We start from the raw sequence: 23255 nt of genomic DNA, 5'->3' as shown, positions 1-23255 counted from the left end.
TTTTCGAACTTGGTCGTCACTCCATGGATCAGGTTCTGAAGATGTTGGAGTCACTGTCACCTGATAGGCAGTAGGGCTAGTCATTCCATACTGTTTCTCGATTCGGGAACAATAATTGCAGTTCTCCGGACAGGTTCTCCTTGATAAAGCGTCTGGATAACCGTGAGACAACCCTTTTCGGTGCTTGATCTCCATGTCATATTCCTGGAGCCGCTGTATCCACCTCGCTATCTGGCCTTCTGGATTCCTGAAGTTCAAAAGCCAAGTTAACGAGGCATGATCTGTCCGAAGCAGAAACTTTCGGCCGTAGAGGTAATGATGGAAGTGTTCTACAGCTTTCACTATGGCCAGTAACTCCTTTCTGGTGACGCAGTAATTTCGCTCCGACTTTGATAAGCATTTGCTCCAGTAAGCGATGACATGTTCATTTCCGTCAATTTCTTGGGATAAAACAGCTCCGATGCCCCACGTTGGGCGCCAAATTGTAACGGATTCGGTGCGACTTCCACTTTCTTGAAATGAAAACACAGTTCTTGATAAAAACACAGGAAATTTATTTACACTATGTACAGGAAAGATCTTCAACAACTGCTAAATTATTCATCAGCAATTAAGCAATTATCACATAACACCGTAAACTCAACGTTTACACACGTATTTACTTCCAAATACGAAAACAACACAGCGAAATGCCTCGCTATAAACAGAGCAAAATGCTCTCAGCTCGAAATATCAATCGAAACTGACTGTTTATCCATCGCTAACGGCTTATATAGAAACCGAAAAGAAATTTCTCAAATATTCCACACGCTTCTGTAAAGTAGTAGACCGTTATCAAATTTTATCAATGAACAAAAAGGAAATAGGGGTCGTATACTTTAGCCATATGAAAAAGGGGTTGTATATTCATTACGGGAAACTATTCACAGGTTACGTTCCTACAATAATTACTATTTACAGAATTTGTAACAATATATAAACATAATCTTTGGATTTTTTTAATCATAGAAGCAGTTTTTAACTATCCCTTTATAGTGTACTATATTATTATTTTTTTTTAAAGATAAATGCATCATATTTTCAATCGTAAATTTATTTATAAATACAGAAATATTGTTTCTAGAAGAATTATACGCAAATTTGCCTTTTAACAAACAAATGCACGGAAAGATCATTAACTATTTAAATAATATTTTCTATGGACATACCTTTGGTCATCTTAATCAATATCCACATTAGTAGAAATACTGAAAGAATGTTCATGTTAAACGCTTGCTTTTCCTGAAATCTTACAGAACGCTACTCATGTTTTATAACTAAAATCTTACTGTTCATTCCTTTTTAAGTTGATTTGTGCAGCTGTCTATGAATATCCTTAATCCTCAGAAATATAATCTTATCCTGTGTTAGCTCAATCGTATGAAAATGGAAAAAAAACGGGAAATCGTGAATTTTAAAGGAAATTAAGTAGGTACTGTCTGATCACGGAATGTATGGAAATGCAAACGTCTGCTTTACAAGCAGAAATGGACGCATCTATGAGTTTTTAGGAATGTCAGCTTTTGCAAATGTATGTTAGACTCGAAATTCACCAGAGTCTCATTCAAATAGACGCGTTTCCATGGGCACTTTCGACCTCATAAAAAACCTACTTTTCACGGCATTTCGGTTATTTGCGGGGTGTATGTGGAATTTTTCTCCTCTTGCTTTTTTCTAGAGTAAAAGCGGAGTTTTTACCCAGAATGCATTATGCAAAACAAGTTCGTCTACTTGCTGGGTAAAATCCAATTTCTCTGGTACAATGGAAAACCTCTTTTTCCATGCAAACGGGTAATTTTTAAACCGGTTTTCTTCGGAGCCGGAGCGGTTATTTGTGAGGTAAAAACAAGTGGACGTTTGCCAATTCCATACAATCTGTGGTTGTATTGTATCCCTTCTTAATGGGTTAAAATGATACAGGGGCTCTAATTTTGTCTTAAGAAGCTCCCGAGTTTGACAAGCGTAATTGGGAGAATCTGCCTTTTTTTTTTTTTTGAGACTTAACCGTAACAAGGTGCTTTTTGTGCACCACAGTAAATTTAGTTTTCTTCCAACCGTGGTAAGGGGTGTTTATGTGATTATATTATACTAAGCAAAATATTGCCACGTTTCTTGAATAGGAGAAATTATTTTTTCGTTTACATCAATCAATAAAACTTCAAAAAGAACTTAAAGCGTTGTCGTGGAATAGTCTTTCTTTTGCAAATTCCTTGCGACTACTTTCTGACCACGTTTGCCATCGAATTGGCAAGCAGTCAGTTAAGACGAATGCATTTGATCCAGAGGGGGAGGGGTGAATTAATGCACGTGTTTCGTTCATTTAACTGCGATTCTGCTCAATTCAGAGGCTAACACACATCTATTACTCTAAACTGACCTCCATTTGATTTAATAGTAGATGCTGTTAAAAGATCCTTACTTCCACCAGTAAATCGGATGTTCGCTTTTTTATTTAAGAGGGTGGTCAAGCAGTACGCACAAAAAAAAAAGAGAGAGAGACAACCGGGCACAGCTGAAACAGGGTTAAACCTTTGAGCATTAATTAGTGACTAGAGGGATCAAATCTAATCATTGGCTTAGGAGAAGCTGACACAAAGATCGCAATTCACGTGATTCAACTGCATCGAATCGTTGACTCGTTTTGCACCAACTAGTAACAGAAACCTGATTTCCTCCAATACGTTGCTTTAAAATCTCTCATGTAACTATGCTTCAAAAATGAGAGCATCTTTTCTTCAAGAGTGAAAAGCTTATATTCACCTTTTATCCCTTCTTAATGTATTAAAATAATACAGGAGCTCTAACTGTTGAGTGCATATGTACCCAGAACTGAGTCTTCTGAAGACGCTACCGAGATTGACAAGCGCAATTCGGAGAAACTGCCTTTTTACCCGAATGCACTTGCGCTACGCAAAGGAGTGTAATGTGTTTGAGTCTGTATGTATGTTTGTTCCTATGTGGCGTTCTACAGGTTAAACTCCTTGGCCGATTTTGATAAATCTTACGTCAATCGATTTGTCTTAAACCTTGGGACTGTCACTAAACACATGACAGTAACCAAAATTCCCCATATCAACAACCAATCGCCAAATTACCACAACGGGATCGTGACGCATGTTACTTGCGTGCTACACAGTGTGGTAATGCCACATATTCCTATCTTGCATCGGGATGTCGTTATCCACATTTTCCGACGAACGGAGCCTGCGCTCTTGTTTTTTCCATCCCTGTGCCCACGAGGCTCCGCCGTCCCCTTGACCTAATTCGGTTGGGGGTACGTTTGTGCAAGTGTGAAGGTGTTAAGTTGGGGGTAAAACAGATCAGGTTCGTATAGGCCGTGAGTTTTGTTATTAAAGAATCTTCATCAGCACATTTACATATATCGATCCGGTTTGCCAATGTAGAAAAACATAATAAAAAGAGCTCACCCAGATTAATGGCCTTTATGGTAATCCATAGAAGTATCCAGGGACGAGAGGAACGCCGATCAGCCTCCTGCACACACTCCCATGACCAACTGCCGCTCCAGGTTCAACAAAACCGTTGCGATTTCGGAAAACGGAAGTCATATCCGCCCCACGAACTTTCTAGAAAGATCGCGAAGCAACTAGAAAGGCCGGGAACCGGAAAAAACAAGAGGGAGCGCACAAACGTACCCCCAACCGAATTAGGTCAAGGGGACGGCGGAGCCCCGTGGGCACATGGATGAAAAAAAACAAGAGCGCGGGCTCCGTTCGTCGGAAAATGTGGATAACAGCATCCCGATGCAAGATAGGAATATGTGGCATTACCACCTTTCTAGAAAGATCGCGAAGCAACTAGAAGGGCCAGGAACCGAAAAAACAAGAGGGAGCGCACAAACGTACCCCCAACCGAATAAGGTTAAGGGGACGGTGGAGCCCCGTGGGCACAGGGATGAAAAAAAAACAAGAGCGCGGGCTCCGTTCGTCGGAAAATGTGGATAACGGCATCCCGATGCAAGATAGGAATATGTGGCATTACCACACACAGCGTGCGACAAATGCAGGTAGCATTTTCACTGCCTGAATTTTTTGTTTACTAAATCTACTAATTCGATTTTCATCTGCAACATGGTGCATTTGTTTTTGTCGTGATTCAGGGAACTAAGTTTCGCGACGTGTATTTTTTTTGACGAGATTTTTTAGTTTTGAGAGAAAGATTTGACTGACCGGGGGGAACTTTTCTGTGCTGTTAATATAGCTATGGTTAACTTAAGTTCGCGCATATTTGCTAAAGGTAAAGCATATGTATCTTTAAGCCGAGTAAGGTCCCTAGATGGTTAATAATTAGTAGTTTAGACCACCGCAAGTTACTTAATAATCCTCACGATATAAACTTTCTCAATAAAATGAGAAGATTACGAAGTTTGCCATCTTATGGTCTTAAGTCAATGAAAATTAACTAAAAAGGATAAAATAAAAAAATAATTATTAAATAAAAACAAAAAACCCGACTGAGTAAAAACCAAAAAAGCTGAAAAGAAAAAAAATGTAAGCCCAGTAGTTTAGAATTTTATTAAGTATTACTGAATAACTACTCCATTGAAATAGTTGTATAGCCGATATACACTTAAGACAAATCATAAATTCAAAAGCAAAATAGAAAGATCAACAGTCGGGGCCCATTCAAATTCTACGGGGTTCTTTAACTGGTCAAAGAGAAATGGATCCCGACTGCTGATCCTTTTATTCTGTTTTTGAATTTATGATTTGTCTTATGTGTATATATCGGTTATAAAACTATTTCAATGGAGTAGTTATTCAGTAATACTTAATAATATTCTAAATACTACTGGGCTTATATTTTTCCTTTTTATTTTATTTTTATTTTTTTGAACAATCACGATTGCTTATTGCTTTCATTTGACTGTTTTTTGACGTTCCTGTGATTTTTTCCCCACCGCCACCCTCCGCAGCATCACCGTCGACCGGGTTCTCACGATGCTGCACCTCTAGCGGAAACCGTCTCCAGGTTTCGTCAAAATCCTACACTTACATGCATACATACACGCACCTACACACATATACATACACCTACACACATACACATACACCTACACACATACACATACACCTACACACATACACAAACACATACACATAACTGCCCACACACTCATGCCTGCACACAGACACAAACACACATGCCTACACACACACACACACACACATACCCCCCCACACACAAACACACGCTTTCATATACAACACTCATGATTGCGAAAAACATATTTTGAATTCAAGATGACAAAATTCAAATTATTTTTTTTACTCAGTCGGGTTTTTCGTTTTTATTTAATAATTATTTTAATTTCGTTCGAGACTTATTTGTAACAACGTGTTTTTTGTGAAGCAAAGTAAGTTTATAGTTGTTCTTCCAACCGTAGTAAAAGGTGCTTTTCTTGCAACCGTGGAAAATATATTGCCGCATTTCTTGAATAGGAAAAATGATTTTTCCCAGTAGAAGTTGCTTGTTTTCGAAGCTGTTTTTTCACTATTTTTGAGTTAACGTAATGACGAAGCTTGGATCAAGTTGATAGCTTCCAAAAATTTAACTAAGAATACTCTGAATTATTTTTTTAATGCTTCAATATAACCAAAAACACCTGGGAAAGAAGTTCCTCTTGAAATATTTTGAACGGCGTACTTTACGGCGAGATCAAATTTACGGGTATCAACACTACAAACATTTTGTGGGAGAGTTTTTTTTTTTTTCCAATTCTTTCAAAATTCTTTTCGTTGCTTATAACGTCAGCTTAATCGCTCATTCATTTCTGTGTCAATTTTTAGAAATGTTGAGTCAGGTTGACGTATTTTGAAGAAAAAAAATCAGATTCTTTTGTGTGAAAAAAAAAAGGTATAATAATAGTTTAACACTAGAAAAACGGAGGGGCTTGTGTGGCCCCTCGCGTAGTTGGTTGTTTAATAACTCGGATAATATCTAACGGAACTTAATGGAATTTTCTGACTTTTCAGTATATGACACTATTTGAATTGCTTGTTTAATCATTTAATCATTCGCCTCATAGTAATGTTAATACTGATCCTTATACCTAGAAAGACGGGAGGGGCCACAGTGGTCCCTAAGCATTTTGACAATTTTTTTTTCTTTCTCCTGATTGTTGTAGCATAAAAAAATGCCATTTACTCTAGTTTAACCTGTAACTTCCTCTTTATGCAGCCGATTGGATATCCAAATGCTATAAACAGTACCGACTGCTTACCATCCTAACGGTGACCATTGCTCTTAGAAAGGAAAACTAATTCAACCTTTTTCCCAGTATAGAAAGAAAAACTAAAAATAATTAATTACTAAGTTTTTATTTAGTCATGAAAGAAGGTGTATCAGGCATGTGGACTCCCTCAGGAAGAATTTTTAAAAGAATTCACTCCAAAAATGGGTAGGGGCCACACTGGCCCCTTCAGTCTTTCTAGGTATACAGAAAATGTCAGTCGTTCTAGTGTTAAAAAACTAAAAAAACACGCTTTAGTTGCAAAATGAACTAAAAAGTTAAAAATAATCTTTGGATGAAAAGTATATAAAGTAGTTGACAAAACACTTAGTTTTACTGTAATAGAAAAAAAAGTTTGGTGGGCTGCCTATTTTCATTTTGCATGGATAACAATAGGAAGAAATTTAAGACAACTGATGAGGAGCCCCCCCCCCCCACTTTTTTTTCCATTACAATTAAATTAAGTGTTTGGTCAATTACTTGATATATTTGTCATCCAAAGATTATTTTTAACTTTTTAGTTCATTTTGATAATACAGCGTGTGTTTTTAGTTTTTAAAACTATTATTTAATTTTTTACATTTAGTTCATTTTGCAACAAACCGTGTTTTTTTTAAAGTTTTTTAATCTATTATTTTATTACAATGGAATGTATCTTAGTATTCTATTGAATTATTAACATCAGACATTTTGAATGTTTTCTGGTAAATTCATGGGCAAACATTGTTACACTTCGCAGCTCTGACTTATACGTTGTAGGTAATTCTTATAAGCCACTGGATATTTTTCCAATGGAAAGTTGGACCACAAACATACAGGTTGAGCTAATAAAAGCGTATTGATTAGAATAAACTAGCAACTTATCGTTAGTAAATTAATTTGATTATGGAATATTGCATTGTCATCAGCTCTGAGATTGCATTCCAAATTTTAAAAGAATCCGATCACAAAAAGTGGGCGAAAATTGAGTTGCAAGATTGTAAATTTAATTTCGGTGTAGACGGGATTAGAACGCACGCCCAATGATTCCCGGAGGTGAACATCAGCAAAGACCCACGCCTTAGACCGCTCGATTACGAACGCTCATAAAGTGGTGGAATATACTAATAGTAACCAGCCACTAGCTCTTAGTCCAAAGGAGAGTTACTCACAAACATGCAAGTGAACTAATAAAAGCGTGTGAAAAAAGATGTTAAAGTATCAGTAATGGCATTAAATGTAATTTTGATACATAACATTCGAAACAGAAATTAGAAAACAAAAGATATAAAATGTGTATTAGCTATGCTCGTCAGTCTTATCAACATTCGTTTGCTTATAGCACTTGACTATGATACAACAATACAGTTCATAAAATTTGCAAAGCCATCTTCGTACTCGTGTTGTGTGAGATCTATGTTTAACGCGTTAGCTTCCACGTTTGAGTAACCACGTGTGAGCATGAAGAAATCCGAATCAGGTTACGCTGCACAATGCAAAGGTATTGTAGATCAATCGCTTTTCCGTTTCAAACATTTCAACAAAATACATCTAATTTCCAGATTTGAAACATTTAAAAACTTCAATGTTACGAATCTAAATTACTTATTTCGTAATTAGTAACATTTGAAAACTTTAATGTTACGATTCAAAATTGCTAATTTCAAAATTAGTAACTTTTAATAATTTTAATGTTACGATTCTAAATTACTAAGAATATATTTTTTTAGTTTCGCATCTCATTTTATACTCTTATCATCGATGAAAACCGCTGAACGGAAAGCTTAGTGTCATCAACCGGTGACTTTACGTTTAAAATGATGCGTTAATATTGTAGATAGTTGATTTGGTTCATATGTTAGTGGTTATCAAATAACAAAATATCTTATATAATTAAAAACCTGAGCGTATGTACCTATGTATGTTGGTCCAAGTTACTTCTCCCGAACGACAGTGAACTGACCATCGAACCAGGTATTAATGGATTCGTAATCTTCCCGTCTTTATGTTTGGTTATTTAACATAATCCTCCGATAATAATTAGCGGAGATATCAATTAAAAACTATTATTTATGACACTTATATTTTGACATAAAATCCCTATTTTTCGAAGTCTTTCCTCCATTCAAATTATTATTCAGTGCTTCATCTCAACTTTCCGCAACAATGTTTTTTTTTTTTTAATTTATATCGTGAATAAAATCATTGAGACGTAAGATCTGTTGCCATTTTTGTTTCTCGAATATTAACAAGTAAAATTTTTGCTTTGTTTTAAAGGCTTTTCTTGTAATCAGGGAATTTAAAATGGTTACTTTTTGGTTATTTTTTTGCAATCTAACGAAAAATTTTACTATTTTTTTGTTCAAGACTGAGTGTTGAACACGCGTCACTTGACAACTTTTGTTTTCGAGGTAGACCGTACAAAGCCGGGCGACGCAGCTAGTTTATGTTTAAAACTTGCAATGCACGGCCATCTTGCATCTTCTTATTTCATGATTATTTCAAAGATTTTAAGATTGTTTGACGAAAAAAAATTGCTGTTCTCTTACTAATCATACGTGATATGGACGTATCTGTTTTGTTTTCAAGTAAAGAGAATGCTCTTCCTCTGCCAGAATGGTATTTGATATTGACAAAGCGAACTTCAAGAAATCATTTACAAACGCGAATTTCGGAAAATTATCAATTCTGTACAACTTTGCGAATCACTTTTTTTTTCTACATCTCGTTCCGTTTCAAAGATGTGAGTACTAACTTTGGAAAACTGTCTTTGCGAGAAAGATTTTTAATTCTGCGAGACTTGTGCTTTAACATAAGTATTGTGGGCAATTCTTTTTAATAAAATATTTTTGACAAATATTAGCTTAAAATAGCGTATTATTGTTAATATACTTTGTTTAGATGATTTAAAAATATTTTACACGCGTAAAAGTATATTAAAAGTTATATTCCTATCAGTTAGTTAAATTTTTACTTAAGGTTATTGAAAGCAAAAAAAAAAAAAGAAGGTCCATGATTAAAAAATGGGAGAAAAAATATTTTCCCCCAAAGAATGGTGATGTAAAAAAACTGCAAAGAATAAATTCAGACATGTTAGTAATATATTAGTTAGTTATGTTTCAGTAATATAATTTATTCTCCATTCTAAAACCATGCATATATCGTTAGCTAGCATAATACAGTCAAGCTTTAAAACCTAATTGAAGAAACACTCAAATCACTCTGACATTTTTCGAACCATTAAGCATCTCAAAATGAATTTCAGAGGCGAAAATAAAGATGGAAATATTTTTTTTTAATGTCTTTATAATTAATCGAAACAATCATATTACAAATAATATCAGTTTTTGTACAATAAATTTATTAAATTAATGAAAGGCTTTTTTATCTTCCTGTGGATCTGAAATGGTCCGTTTTACTATTAGTGATTTTGCTGATTGAACTTTGAGAAAAATGATAGATACGGTAACAATCTTAAGAAATAAAAACTACTTTAATGATAATCTAAAAAAAGTATGAAAAATATGCTTAGTCATACACTTGAATATGATTTCTTTAGTTTATTTTCTTTCTAATTGAAAGAACTGCTTCAAAAGCAATTTATTTGTTCTTGGATACAGAAACTAAACAGGTGAGTCTTTGAGTTTTGGAGCTTTACAATGAAATCCAGTTGTATTCAAACCAGTATTGCCTAAAGAAAATAAATAAGACATTATCAATGCACTGTTAAGAAGTAATATTCGTTTACGTCAATAGAACATTTGGCTTAGAACAAAGGGTCAGATTCAGATTTGTACAGAAATGGCTTAAGCAATGTCTACGAACGACTATTACAGCAAAAAGCAGAAAAATAACTTACTGATAATTGCAGAGTAAATAAATAATAATAACTGTTTAACTACACAAAAAGCACTCGTGAACTAGTGCCGAAAATCTGCCCTCTACTGCTTTTCAGTAAAAATAAATTTCCCTTTTACGTGAAACTGGTCAGGCTTCAGGATATAATTACTTCTAATTGGTATTCTGGTACTGGAAAACTTGAATTCACCCCTGACAAAGAGGAGTCTGAGAAGTCAACAAAATACGTCTATTTAAATAGACAGTTGTTATTGTAAAATAGCAGTTGTAATTTTATTAGCCTACAGCTATTGTGCTGCTGATACTGCTATAGACAGTTGCTATTGCATTGGTCTGTTTGGGTATAATTTATCAGTTCTATATTACGTCACAGTTAAAGAAGTTGTAAGACTGTGAGAAAAAAAAAAGGTTTTTTATTTGCCATACAAAAATAACAATCAAGTAATCTATCGGGGACACGAAGGATACGACACTTCCGTGTTAAATAAATATACAAAATCAATGTAGCGTTCAGGAAACAATTTGCAACATTAGAGTTAAATCCAAATCGAAGTAGATGTCTAAACGTTAATCTAAACGTTTTATTTAAATTAGTTTTGAATAAAAGAATACGTACTTGTGTCATTATTGTTTATTATTGTCATTGTTTTTTCCCATTAGTAGTTGCTGCTGTAATTATTTTCACGTTAATATTATCATAGTCAAAAAATTAAGATGTTTTTTCTAGGTTTGTATTTTTTTTCTAATATTTTACAGTAAAATATATTCTCCATGCTTTGTTGATATTTAATTACTACACTCCTGTTTGAAAATTGCAACACCATGAAGGACTTGTGCGAGTGAGCTGAAAATTTCCCAAAATGTAAAGCGGGACATGATATGCAAATGATTAGAATTACAGACCGGTAGCGCATGCGTATGCTGAGAAACGTCCTCTGAACGGCGGATCGACCCGAATATAAATAGACGGCTGTAGCGAGGCGTGTATGATTATCTGTGGTTATATGCTAAAGTAAACGTTAACTGACGAGGAAGAATCGTCGGCCTTCGTGAAGCTGGATTGTCTTATCGCACAGTAGCCGCTCGTGTGCAAGCGTAACAGCAACACAATCATGCGTGTTTGGAAGCAGTGGACAGACGAGGATCGGACAGCTCGGAAATCCGGGAGTGAACCCCGAAATGTGACGTCAGCTCGCGATGACAGACACCTGGTGCGTATTGCGCTGATCGACCTTCTAGACAATTGGCAGCACAGTGGTCAACAGCTACAGGTGTTTCATTGTGTGCTTCATCAATTCGGAGACGTCTGCTGCAGCGTAGGGTGCGCGCAAGGATTCCTTTATATAGGATTCCTCTCAGGCAAAACCATCGCCGTCTGTGGCTACAATGGGCCAGTGTACATAGGAGCTGACGTGCTGATTGGCAGCAGGTCGTCTTTTTTACCGAATCCCGCTTCGATTTGTGGCACCATGATGGCTGAATTCGTGTCAGGCGCTAAGCCGGTGATTAGCACTTTCCGGAGTGCATTATCGAACGTCACAGTGGACGAATCACCCGGAGTTATGGTTTGCGGTGCCATAGCATATCATGGACGATCGCAATTGCTACAAGTTGTGGGCAACTTGAACAGTAACCGATACATAAACGAAGTTTTACAGCCCCAAGTTTTTCCCTTTCCTGCAAGGATTGCCAATGGCTGTATTCCAGCAGGATAATGCCCGTCCACATGTCGCCAGGACTGTCAAATCCTACCTTGATTCGCAGCAGGTACAGCCTCTTCCTTGGCCTGCATATTCCCCGGATATGTCACCGATTGAACATGTGTGGCATTTCGTTGGGCGGCGTCTCGCTCGTGATCGCTCGTCCTGTTGCTTCGACAGACGAACTTCGGTTGCGCATGCAAACAATATGGAATACTCTTCCGCAGGCATATATTCAAACTTTGTTTCACTCTATGTCGAGTCATGTTGAAGCTCTTACTGCGGCGCGTGGTAGCCACACAAAATAATAATTTCTATCTTTTTTTTTTTTTTTTTGCTTGCTTGGTTTGAAAATGTAATCATTTATTTGTAACATTACCACTCAACTGTGTATTAAATTTCATTCCACTTTGATGCTTCCTTCATGGTGTTGCAATTTTTACAAATAGGAGTGTATTTAACAAAGTGTGGTTGTTGAATAGAGTAATTGTTCTTAATATTAAAGCTGTTTTTAAACAACTTCTCATTTGTCAATCAAAATAAATAATTTAAACTGAAGACTATCGGTTTAAATTAATTGTAATAAAGCTGGTAAAATTACTTTATTTTTGTTCATTGAAAATACTAAATTAGCTTATATGTAATTGTAGCTTAAAAAAAAGTTTTGGAAAAAAAAGTCGTAGGTAATAGTCAAAGTAAATGATATAAAAGGAATTGAATAGACTGTAAAGGCATGTCTTTCATTCTTTTTTTTTTCCTTTTTTTCCCCTTTTTTTGGCTATAAAAGTATTGGCAACTATCCGACATCAACTGTTCGGCCATTTTTCTAATCTCGGACATATAAAGATCAATTGATTTCAAAAGAAATAGTCTGCAACTAATACCAGACAATCCTTTGTCCCACAAGCAGGGTTGCCAGACGTCCCGGATTTCAAGGGACAGTCCCGTATTTTGAAAAAATGTCCCGCGTCCCGTGGAACTTCCATACGGGACGGCTAAAGTCCCGTATTCTTGATGATAACAATATGTTGCAGAACGAGACATCATTTTAAAGAAAAAAATAAAGTGAAACTAAAAATGTGAAATGAAGAGCAATAAGAATATAATGTGGCAGTAATGCCAAAATTGTTTTTGTTTTGATTTGGTTTGCATGTTTTGTTTTGGCGGCATACCCAGAGAAGTTGAATAGTTGCTTCATCTTTGCTCATTGACTAATGTTGGAAATATATCTGAGGCCTCGATGGCTCTGTGGTAGAAGATTCGTCTTCTAAGCCGGAGGTCGTGGGTTCGATTCTCGCCAGTGCCCTGGTTGTTATTTCCTTCTCTTATGTTGTAAATCTTTCCTATGTGTGTCCGGAGGCAAGGCACGTGGGCACGTGGCACGCAGTCCTCCATGTATGTGAAGCTGTTTAGCTTCTAAATAATAATTATAAAAAAAACATATCTCTGCGCATGCGTCGTCAATCACAATGAAAACAATTTTATATATAGATAGGCGACATTTTGTGAGGTTTAATGCTTTGTTGCAATTGACTATTTCAGATTTATCATGAACAGACGTCTCTCAAAAATACCCTCCCCCCTCCTTTTCACTCCTAGAAGCCTGTCCCGTATTTACGGTTCTTAAATCTGCAACCCTGCCCACAAGTGATGGTTCATATATTTCATTAGAGATCACACGTAAGTTTAAAATTTTATTTCAGCCCGAAAATATTGCTCATTAATATTTTAAATTATTTTTATTGAAATATGTGAAGCGTCACGTGCGGGACGAAATGACCGTTTTCCCTGTAATGAGCCTACTCCGTGTACTATTAACCAATGTTTCAGGTTGTTCTCACATAGCGATCATAATAAAGGAAAATGCAGTGTTGGGAGAACATATTCCCGAAATTATCAACAGAAAATAAGTGAATCGAAAACATGTTAATGCTAGACCGCGCTGCTAAAGATCAACTTAAAAAAAAAAAAAAATGAATTGCGGTGGGCTTTTAAGACTACTATACTTACCCCACATTACAACATTAAATTATCGTTTCCACTTATCGCTGTATGAAAAAAAAAATGAAAATTTGGCTGACATCCAAAAGTCCATCTCCAAAAACGTTGCGCCAAAACAACTTTATTTATCGGTTCGAGGTCTAAAGTTGCACACTAGATGGCAACAGGTTAATGATAATTTATTAAAAATAAAAACTAAAAAATATTTCTTTGAAAAAAGCAAATCAAACATTTTTAGCACACTAATAGTCTTAATAGAACAAAATAATGCTTTGTATTGTTGGGACTAATAGTCTTAACGGTATGAAGCATTATTTTGTTCAGATAAGGAAATTTGTATCTATTTGAATCTTTAAAAAAATGCTTTTACATAATTATATCACTTTACATTCGAAAAAGAAAACTAAATATCGAATGCTTGGAAATAAAGCTTTGTTAATTTAAACATGAAATAACATTGCTTAAAGTTTTCGAGATAATTACTATGTTATTTGATTATATAAGTGAGTTCCAAAGAGGTCCAAATGGCCCAAGAGGTTTATTCAGACTTGCAAGGAGTCCAAAAGAAAAAAAATGGGGAGGGCGTGGGATTTCATTAAGGGTTCTTGGCGACTGAATACATTAAGCAGGTTATCTCCAAAGGTTTATAAATGTGCTTACATTATATTTATATTTGTAAAATCGTATTAATTTAACATACATAGTAAATTTGTGTAAGTATCCACCTATTCTTAGTACTTGCAACTGGAGAAAATATGCAAATCTCTATTTCGCCACATAAATTTGATGGAAATGTTAAAATTTTGTGGCAGCAAAGGAATTCCAGTAATTCCTCAAATTTCGTACTGAAGCTAAATCTACAATTTTCACGTGACAGTTTCATTCTGTTACTGCATACATTCTACTATTACGCATTTTTTTCTAACCGCTTTAACAAAGCTTTATCAATTTATTTTTCACCTTTCTAGAGTTTAATTACACAGGCCTACATTTTTTTCTTCATAAAAAAGTGTTTCAAGTTTAATAGGTGCCCTATACTAAATGGGGTGTGTTGATCACGAATCTTAGCTTAGTTTTTTTCCAGCACGTCAGGTTTTCAAGAAAAATGTGTTTGAAAGTTTTCATAGAAATTACCAAAATGCTGGGAGAATATTTATTGAAACTATATTTAATTAAAAAAAATTCCTACAAAATTGAGTTGTTCATTAAAAAAGAAAAAAAAAAGAAAATTGAATTTTGACATCCTGAATTCAAATTATGTAGGCGTGTGTGTTTGTGTGTGGGGGGGGGGGGTGTTTGTGTGTGGGGTATGTGTGTTTGTGTGTTGAGGGTATGTGTATGTGTGTAGGCATGTGTGTTTGTGTCTGTGTGCTGGCATAAGTGTGTGGATAGTTGTGTGTATGAATGTGTGTGTGTAAGCATATGTCTTTGTGTCTGTGTGCAGGCATGAATGTGTGGGTAGTTGTGTGTACATGTGTGTGTGTATGTGTGGGTGTCTGTATGTATGCGTGTGTGTATGTGTTTGTGTATGTGTGTATGTGTTAGTGTGTGTGTGTGTGTAGACACACGCGTATGTATGCGCGTGTGTGTAGGACATGGATGCAACCTGGAGACGGCTTTCGCTATAGGAGCAGCATCGAGAGGAGCCGGTCGACGGTGATGGTGCGGAGGGTGCTGGTGTGAAAATAAATTGATAGCACGCCAAAAACAGTCAAATGAAAGCAATAAGCAATCGTGATTGCTCAAAAAAACTATGTAATTTTATCTACGTTAGACACGCGTAGGGATTTTTTAAAATAAAATCGGTTTTTTTTTCGCTCTTTCTTCGTCGGTTTTTTCGTTTGAACTTTCATCTGATGATTACTGTTGGATGGTTGGAAATCGTGGAGAAATGGGAATTCCCGATCGATGAGGTACAGGTCGTGTAGCAGACGGTAAATCAGGATACTGAACTGCATGTTTATTTTTTGAAGTGAAACCCTTGACATTGCAGAAGCAAAAGTAACAGTCGTCTGCATGGTTTTTTGGTTTCCTACATCCCATAGAGATGCCAAAGGGTAAAGAGCTACGCGTATCTTTTGTCCATTTGCTCAGTAGCTAAGTACACTTTGTATGGAGTCGAACGTTTGTCCTGGTCATCGAACTTTACACCGAAGTAACCACACAAGTAACAAAATGTATCTGGACTGTTTTTACGCTTTCTTGATGACATTATGACGCACTAAATAGTCGAAAAACAAAACGCAACTCAATGCTACAAACAACTGACACTATTTCGTAAACAACTGCGCCTTCAAGTTGACTTTGACAGATGCGAAAATGAAAAAGTGTTCCCACTGAGTTGAAATAAACATAACATTATACTAAAATATTTTTAATAAATGTATCGAGTCCTCATCAGGGGTCACTAGAGATTGAGTATACCAAAAATCAACTCCGGAGGTCTTCATGGGGCCAAGATACAGAGAGGTTAAAAGCCCAACTTGTTCTGTCATGCAAACTGTCCCTAGTTGCGTGTTTATTTTCTTTCGCCTTTCTTGGCGGTGGATATTTGGTTTTGCTGGAGGCCAACATCAGGTTTTATTGCTATAGTACAAAATATCTCTTAAGGTTTTTTTTTAATTTTGTGAATAATCTTGACGTGATGGGCTCAAACCAAATTCTTAGTCAGAATCACCGTACTTGTATTAGCTAAGAGCATTAAGAAAATTCAAAACACCAAAAAACATGTAGGTATGTGTTATTAATACATTAACGTACTTTACTTCTTATTGATCAATATCTGGAATGGCATCTGTGAAACGCTACAAAGGAAGATAAGTGGTGCACAAAACAAAGACATTTGAGAACCAATGGTTTAGATAAAGCTTAGTTAATATGGTTCTAAACATTTTGCATTGCATATTTTTTTTTTCTTTCTGTTGAAAAGACGATTTGGACAATCGAAAAAAAAAAGAATAATATGTTGTATAAATATACTTACTACAATATGGACATCTATCACTGGTGCTCAAGTAAAAATGTCTCAACTTATGTTTACTTTTCACGGTTTTCTTACGCAGGCAATCACAGGCATCGGCACCCACCAAAATGCATTTGTTTCCATTTCTTCCACAGCTAGAGCACATTCCGCTTTTATAGTGGTCATAATTTTTGCATCTCACAGCGATAAATATGCAGTCCTTTGCCCTGATTGACGCTTTGTAATATTGCAAAGCTTGAATATGAGATCCGACGACAAGATTCAGAGTAGCTACAAAAAATATATATATTTTTAAGCTGAAGAAAATGTCTTAAAAAGTACATGTGTCAAAATTTCATTCAATATTAAAAAAGCAGAAAGATAAAGAGAAAAATAATTTAGTAACATGAACAAATGATATTATTTTTCAAAGATGGTTATGCAGGTGCGGCAAAAGTTTCTGAATACCTGATTAAACTAGAGGTAAAAAAATGCAAAATCACCGCAATCGCAAAAAAAAAAAAATCATTTCGGTTGTTTTTCAAAAAATTACACTTAAAAAAACATTCTCCTCTATAAACAAAGGGCGCCATCTATGAGAAAAAAAGTTATGAATGTCTTTGCATTGAATCAAAAAGTTTAAGTCTTTGTTCTTCCTTTACAAGTTTTGGGGTAAACAAAAAACACGGAGAACAAATGCGAAACCGGGAAATGTGGTATCGACGCTATTTTACATACAATCGATCACTCGTCCGGAAATATCGAAATCAGAACAATTCGGAAACGACTTTATCTCGCATTTAATTACGATTTAACGATACAGTGACTATGCGTGGAGTGCGTTCTAAAGTGAATGCTTCGCACTAATCTGATAATAAATTAATTTGATATGCAAAACAGCTTTGTCATGCTATCCTTTTCACTCAAAACAAATGTTATGAAAAAAAAAGATTATTTTGCTAGAGTTTTAAAACCAGTGGTGTTTAAACTTTTTTTTCATGTAAGGTTGGGGTCTCAAAGTGCGTTTGAGAAGTTCGATGAGTAAAAAACAAGCGAGTCTAGAAAAAGTGTGATTCATGAAGAACTTGACGAGTTTCAATAACCTCAAAAAATATATATAGTGAATGACACCTTTAGAAAGCGGTAGTGATTTTTTAGGCCGAAGTTTAGTTTTTAAAAATATAAAACTCAAAGTATCTACAAAATATTGATATAATTTTTAAATTATTTTAAAATACATTTTTCTCTGATTGCACTGTTCAGCAAAAAAAAAAAAAAAAAACCCTTCAAAATGCTTCTGACATTTCGTCGGCTGATTCATATGTAAAATGACCCTCTGAATCTGAATATGACCTCCGCTCCCCTCCCCATACGTAATATTTTTTTTAAAGGCCCCCCAAGTTTTTTCAATTTTCCTTAGTTTAAAGCAATTATTATTATTCTTTTTGGAGGTGAAAATAGCTTTATATTAACTACTTACATAGTTTTGGTGGGCAAAAGAGGTTCAAAATTCAAGATCATGGACACCGATAGCAAAAGGGTTTTGGGGGTATAGTCCCCCAAAAAATATTAGAAAAATCACGAAACACGATATTTTTATTCTGCTTCTTTAAAAAGATGTTTTAAAAAAATTGGTGCAAAATGAGAGTATAAGACTGGCTTCTATGACTCTCATGTCGAAAAATATTTTCACGGCGTAAAAAAAAAAAAAAAAAAAAAAAAAAAAAAAAAAAAAAAAACTGCCTTGTGAATGTCGCACGTTGCATGCGAGTTGAATGGCAGGTCTTCATTCAAAAAGACATTCTTCTGGCTGATTCTTATGTAAAATGACCCCTTGTTTCCAAATACGACCATCTTTCCCCCATCATGCCCCCCTTCTTAAACCTCCTCACCCCCTCCTCTGATTCAGAGCCTTTTTTTTTAATTTGGAGAGGGAAAAGAGCATTACAATAACCGTAAACATTGTTATGAATGACTAGAAATGGGCAAAGCTCTAAATCTTGTGCATATGTAGCAAAAAATAAAACTTGCCCCCCCCCCAACTTATAAAGAAGGGGGTTGCTTTTAAAATCGGTACGTGTAGGAGGAAAACGGAGATCATATTAGGATTCAGAGGGTCAATTTGCAGAAGAATCAGCCGGAATAGCCTGAGAAGCATTTGAGAATTTTTTTTTTTTTTTTGCTGCACAGTGAATTTGGGGGGGGGGGGGGCATGTTTTCATTTTTGCTGCATATGCACAAGATTTTGAGCTTTGCACATTTCTAGTCATTCAGAATAATGTTTATGGTTATTGTAATGCTCTTTTCCCCCTCCAAATAAAAAAAATGGCTCTGAATCAGAGGGTTCTAAAAACGGGGGCGTAATTGGGGTAGATGGTCACATTTGGAAACAAGGGGTCATTTTACATAAGAATCAGCGAGAAGAATGTCTTTTTGAATGAAGACTTGCGATTCAACTCGTATGCAATGTGCGACCTTCACAAGACAGTTTTTTTTTATTTATTTATTTATTTTTTTGCATCGTGAAAATTTTTTTGGACATGGGAGTCACAGAAGCGAGTCTTATACTCTCATTCTGCTCTGAATTTTTTTAAAACATCTTTTTTAAAAAGCAGAATAAAAAGATCGTTTTTTCGTGATTTTTCTAATATTTTGGAAGGTATATCCCCCACCAATTGCCCTTTTTTGCGATAGGTGTCCATGATCTTGAACTATAAACCTCTATATCCCACCAAAACTATGTTAGCAGTTAATATAAAGCTCCTTTCACCTCAAAAAAAATAAATAAATAAATACTTGCTCTAAAACTAAGGAAAATCGAAAAAACCTGGGGGGCCTTTAAAAGAAAATTGGTACGTATAAGGGAGAAAACGGAGATCATATTCGGATTTAGGGGTCATTTTACAGAAGAATCAACCGACGAAGTGTCAGAAGAATTTTGAAGGTTTTTTTTTTTTTTTTTGCCGTGCAGTGTAATTAGTACATAAATTAAAAGTACGTATGATAATTATAAAAAGTAACTTACCACTTTTGTTTTTAAATCGTTGTTTTAGCACCTTTTTTTGGTGCGTAAAAATTCCTTAATAGTGGATTGCTTGCTCAAGGTATTTTTTGAATACTTTTCTTATTCGCTTTTTCCCCTCTTCGTCTACCGTATCTTACAATTAATATTTATCAACTTATTATCGTCTAAAATGGGAATATTCATTTGTGTTATTTCATTTAATTATCGACTGCACTTTTTTTCGCAGTGACAAAGCAAAATAAATTTGATAGTGTAATGGAAACGTTTTAATGAAATTATGTTTTTTTCGCCCATTGTCAGCAATAAATATCTCTTTGTATTTCAATGTCAATAGTTGTTCTAACTTAACTTCTTTCTAATTTATTCAAAATTTTTCTCAACAATAATTCGAACAAAAAATGCTTATAGAAATCAGATTTTTTTTTTCTTTTTTGCCGCATAGTTGTTATATAAGAATATTCGAAATCTCTAACCACAGATTCAGCGAGTAAACAAAAGTTTAAAAAATGTTTATAATTGGGCCTACGTTAATAATAAAGGTATTTTAATTCAGCTTTGTGTCAAAACCTAATTTTGTTACCATTTTTCTTTTACTAAATGGACGTTTTCTCACCATAGACATAATCACTCTTTATTAAAGCAAGTACTGTTTCCATTTTCGCTGATTTCTGTTCCAGGCCGTCATTGAACCAAATGTCGATAGTGCCGCATGAAAAATTGCACCCAGCTAAAAAAATACATGTAAATAGTTTTAATTGAATTATAAATATTTATTGGATCAATGTACATTTGATGTAAAAATAAGCTGATGTTTATTGAAAAACAATTATTACTATAACTGCTATTCGCAAATCCAATAATAAAGTACAGGAGGCGCTGTTGTCTGTAGAATAGCTGATAAAAAGGGTAAAACAAAGACTCAACTACGTGTAATTGTCCAATCAGACACTTGTCTTACCCTCGGCAAGTAGCCATACTTTTATTTTTGACTGATTTGTTAAATCCCTGGAAGGTGGCCCATCCCAGCTCTAGAACTACGAAAAGAATTATGCGAAAGAAATCCAAAAGAAAAGTAAACACACCAGTAATGGCCGGTGCTTAATAGTGAGTGCTTCATTAGTCGCCACTTTAAGGTTTGTATTTAAAAACACAGGATTCCAGGTTTCACAATGGATTCAAACGTTCACTAATGAATAGATTGGGAGACTCGAAATCCTATTTTTTCAAATATAAACCGTTAAGTGGACACTATTAAAGCACTGGCCATTACTTGTGTGTTTACCTTATAAATGAGAAAAAAGTTAATACAGGGTGTTCCGTTTTAGCCTGCAAGGCCTTTATTTTCACAACCGTTAGTCTTAGATGTATCCTTCCACTTGCAAAAATGTTCAAATCGGATGCAGTTAAGATGTTGAAAAATTGAAGTGAAAACAAAAATCAGCCAAGATATACAAAATTTAACTTTTTATACGGGCCCCATATCCCCTAACTTATATTTGGGGAAATAATTTCCATTGAAAAACAATTCTAACACAAAGAGTTTGAAATTAGTACGAACTAAATCCCTGGATCCTTCTCTTAAGTGGCGACACACTTTGATCACACACTGCGCGCCGCTTTCGACTGCGATTGATGGCGGGCAGTCACGTGGGTTCAGTCCGCCATTTCGTGTCGTTGCCTGTGTGATTTCACTGTGCGAAATACTAGATATTTTCTCTTTGATATTCGTATTTTTCATTAAATGCTATCTTTAATGTGAAGATGCCTTGGTGTAGTGCATTAAGATGTTCTAACAGTTCAAAATTACTATATCGAAATACATTGAAAGATTATTTATGTATTTTAAATGTTTTATCAATACTGCTGTGCAGTTTCAGACTTTTTGAAACTCTTGTTGAAATTGTAATGTTTTTTACTTTTCATGAAACTGTCTGATGGTTTGTTAATTTTCATGGGATGATAAGGACATTCACTAAAATCATCATGAATAGTTCCTTCGAATATTGTAAAGCTCAACTATGTAACGGCACCTAATAAATTGCTAGCAGAAGTAAAATATTTGCATTGTTTTTAAAACTGATTTTTCTGAGTTTAAGATAACAAAGCCGTCAAAATTTAACGAATACTAATTATTTTATTTATTTTTAATGTAAATTTTCTATTGTTTAGTTAGTTTCAAAATGTCTGTAACTGTAGCAAAATTATTTTAAGAACACGTCGTTTTGCTTTTAATTGTGTCATAGCCATGAGTTTCAGTGTGTTGCCAAGTTAATTATTTATCTATTTTGCGCATAAAAATTAAGATATTAAAAGTATGAAATTATTCATTAAAAAAAAATAATAAGCTTCTTTGAAATTATAGTAACATGTAACTCAAGTCAAGTTATATAATTTCGTGAGGATTTTTTTTTTTTTTTTTTTGCCCGGAAAAAATCTGTTTTCGTTTAATTTTTATTTTGATGTGAAAACCTTTTGAAATATATATATATATATATATATATATATATATATATATATATATATATATATATATATATATATATATATATATATATATATATATATATATATATATATATATATATATATATATATATATATATAATGATTTATCCCAGTATCTGTTAATTTATAAATTTATTATTACTATTTATAACAGTTCGTCACAGATGTAATCTGCACTCTTTTATTTGAATTCCTATTGGTATCAAATAATTCAATTATTATTATTTTTTTAATATTGATTTAAAACTGGTTGCATTTTATTATCAGTTCGTTGAATTTTTAAGAACTAGTACTATCCTTAAAAATCAGGTTTAAATGAAAGGCATTTTTTAATGTAAAATCGTCACGAGAAACAAGAAAGTGTTGGTAAAATGTAAAAAAAAAAAAAAAAAACATGGAAGAGTCCTGCCGAAAATAAAACCTTATTTCGGCTTTATAAAACAAAAGAAATTTTGCAATTTTTTAGAAGTGAATAATTTTCCATAAGAAAACTATACACATTAGTAATATAAATGATACTGCTTTGCATGAATAAGTTCAAACTGTTGCCCACAAATAATTTATGACATAATTAATTTAGCTTACTACAGTTCTACTCAGTATTGGATTTAAGGGGGGGGGGCACCGTGCCCCCCCCCCAAAGGATGAATTTAATTAACTTGTTTATTCACTATTTTTTAATGGACTTCTCCTTAGCATTTTTTTATATAGTTGATTAAACAGAACACAAAACACACATAGAGCATATTTTGAATAATAGCATTACTGTTTGCTAAAGAAGTCATACTGGAGTCCTAGAGTGGCAGAATACATTTATACATTTAACTCGCTGGTTTTGAATTCAACGGAACGTAATATCGCGATTCGTCCATTATTTTTTCTTTGATGGAATCAATAGCTAACATTCTTCAAAAAATGTGCAGGCGTGCCTAA

At 34.6% G+C, this 23255-nt stretch overlaps 2 protein-coding genes across 4 annotated transcripts in view; both read right to left on the bottom strand.

The window, feature by feature from the left end:
* LOC129217607 (inactive pancreatic lipase-related protein 1-like) overlaps nucleotides 1-1331 on the bottom strand; it is a 32211-nt gene extending 30880 nt beyond the window's left edge. The window contains exon 1 of the mRNA XM_054851933.1: nucleotides 1209-1331. Coding sequence (XP_054707908.1) covers nucleotides 1209-1263 — 55 coding nt within the window. The 5' untranslated portion in view covers nucleotides 1264-1331. The remainder of the gene's footprint in view (nucleotides 1-1208) is intronic.
* An 8456-nt stretch (nucleotides 1332-9787) lies between these two features.
* The window catches only part of LOC129217605 (inactive pancreatic lipase-related protein 1-like), a 108102-nt gene continuing 94634 nt past the window's right edge, over nucleotides 9788-23255 (bottom strand). For all 3 annotated transcript variants that reach the window (XM_054851930.1, XM_054851931.1, XM_054851932.1), the window contains exons 6-8: nucleotides 20431-20544; nucleotides 16814-17083; nucleotides 9788-9962 (exon numbers count right to left, since the gene is read on the bottom strand). In XM_054851930.1, the coding sequence (XP_054707905.1) occupies nucleotides 9895-9962; nucleotides 16814-17083; nucleotides 20431-20544 (452 nt within the window). In that variant the 3' untranslated portion in view covers nucleotides 9788-9894. The remainder of the gene's footprint in view (nucleotides 9963-16813; nucleotides 17084-20430; nucleotides 20545-23255) is intronic.

Source organism: Uloborus diversus, chromosome 2 (assembly GCF_026930045.1).
Source record: "Uloborus diversus isolate 005 chromosome 2, Udiv.v.3.1, whole genome shotgun sequence".
In the NCBI taxonomy this organism is placed as follows: Eukaryota; Metazoa; Arthropoda; class Arachnida; order Araneae; family Uloboridae; genus Uloborus; species Uloborus diversus.
The sequence above is the reverse complement of the archived record's forward strand: the minus strand, read 5'-3'. Positions and strand labels throughout refer to the sequence as shown.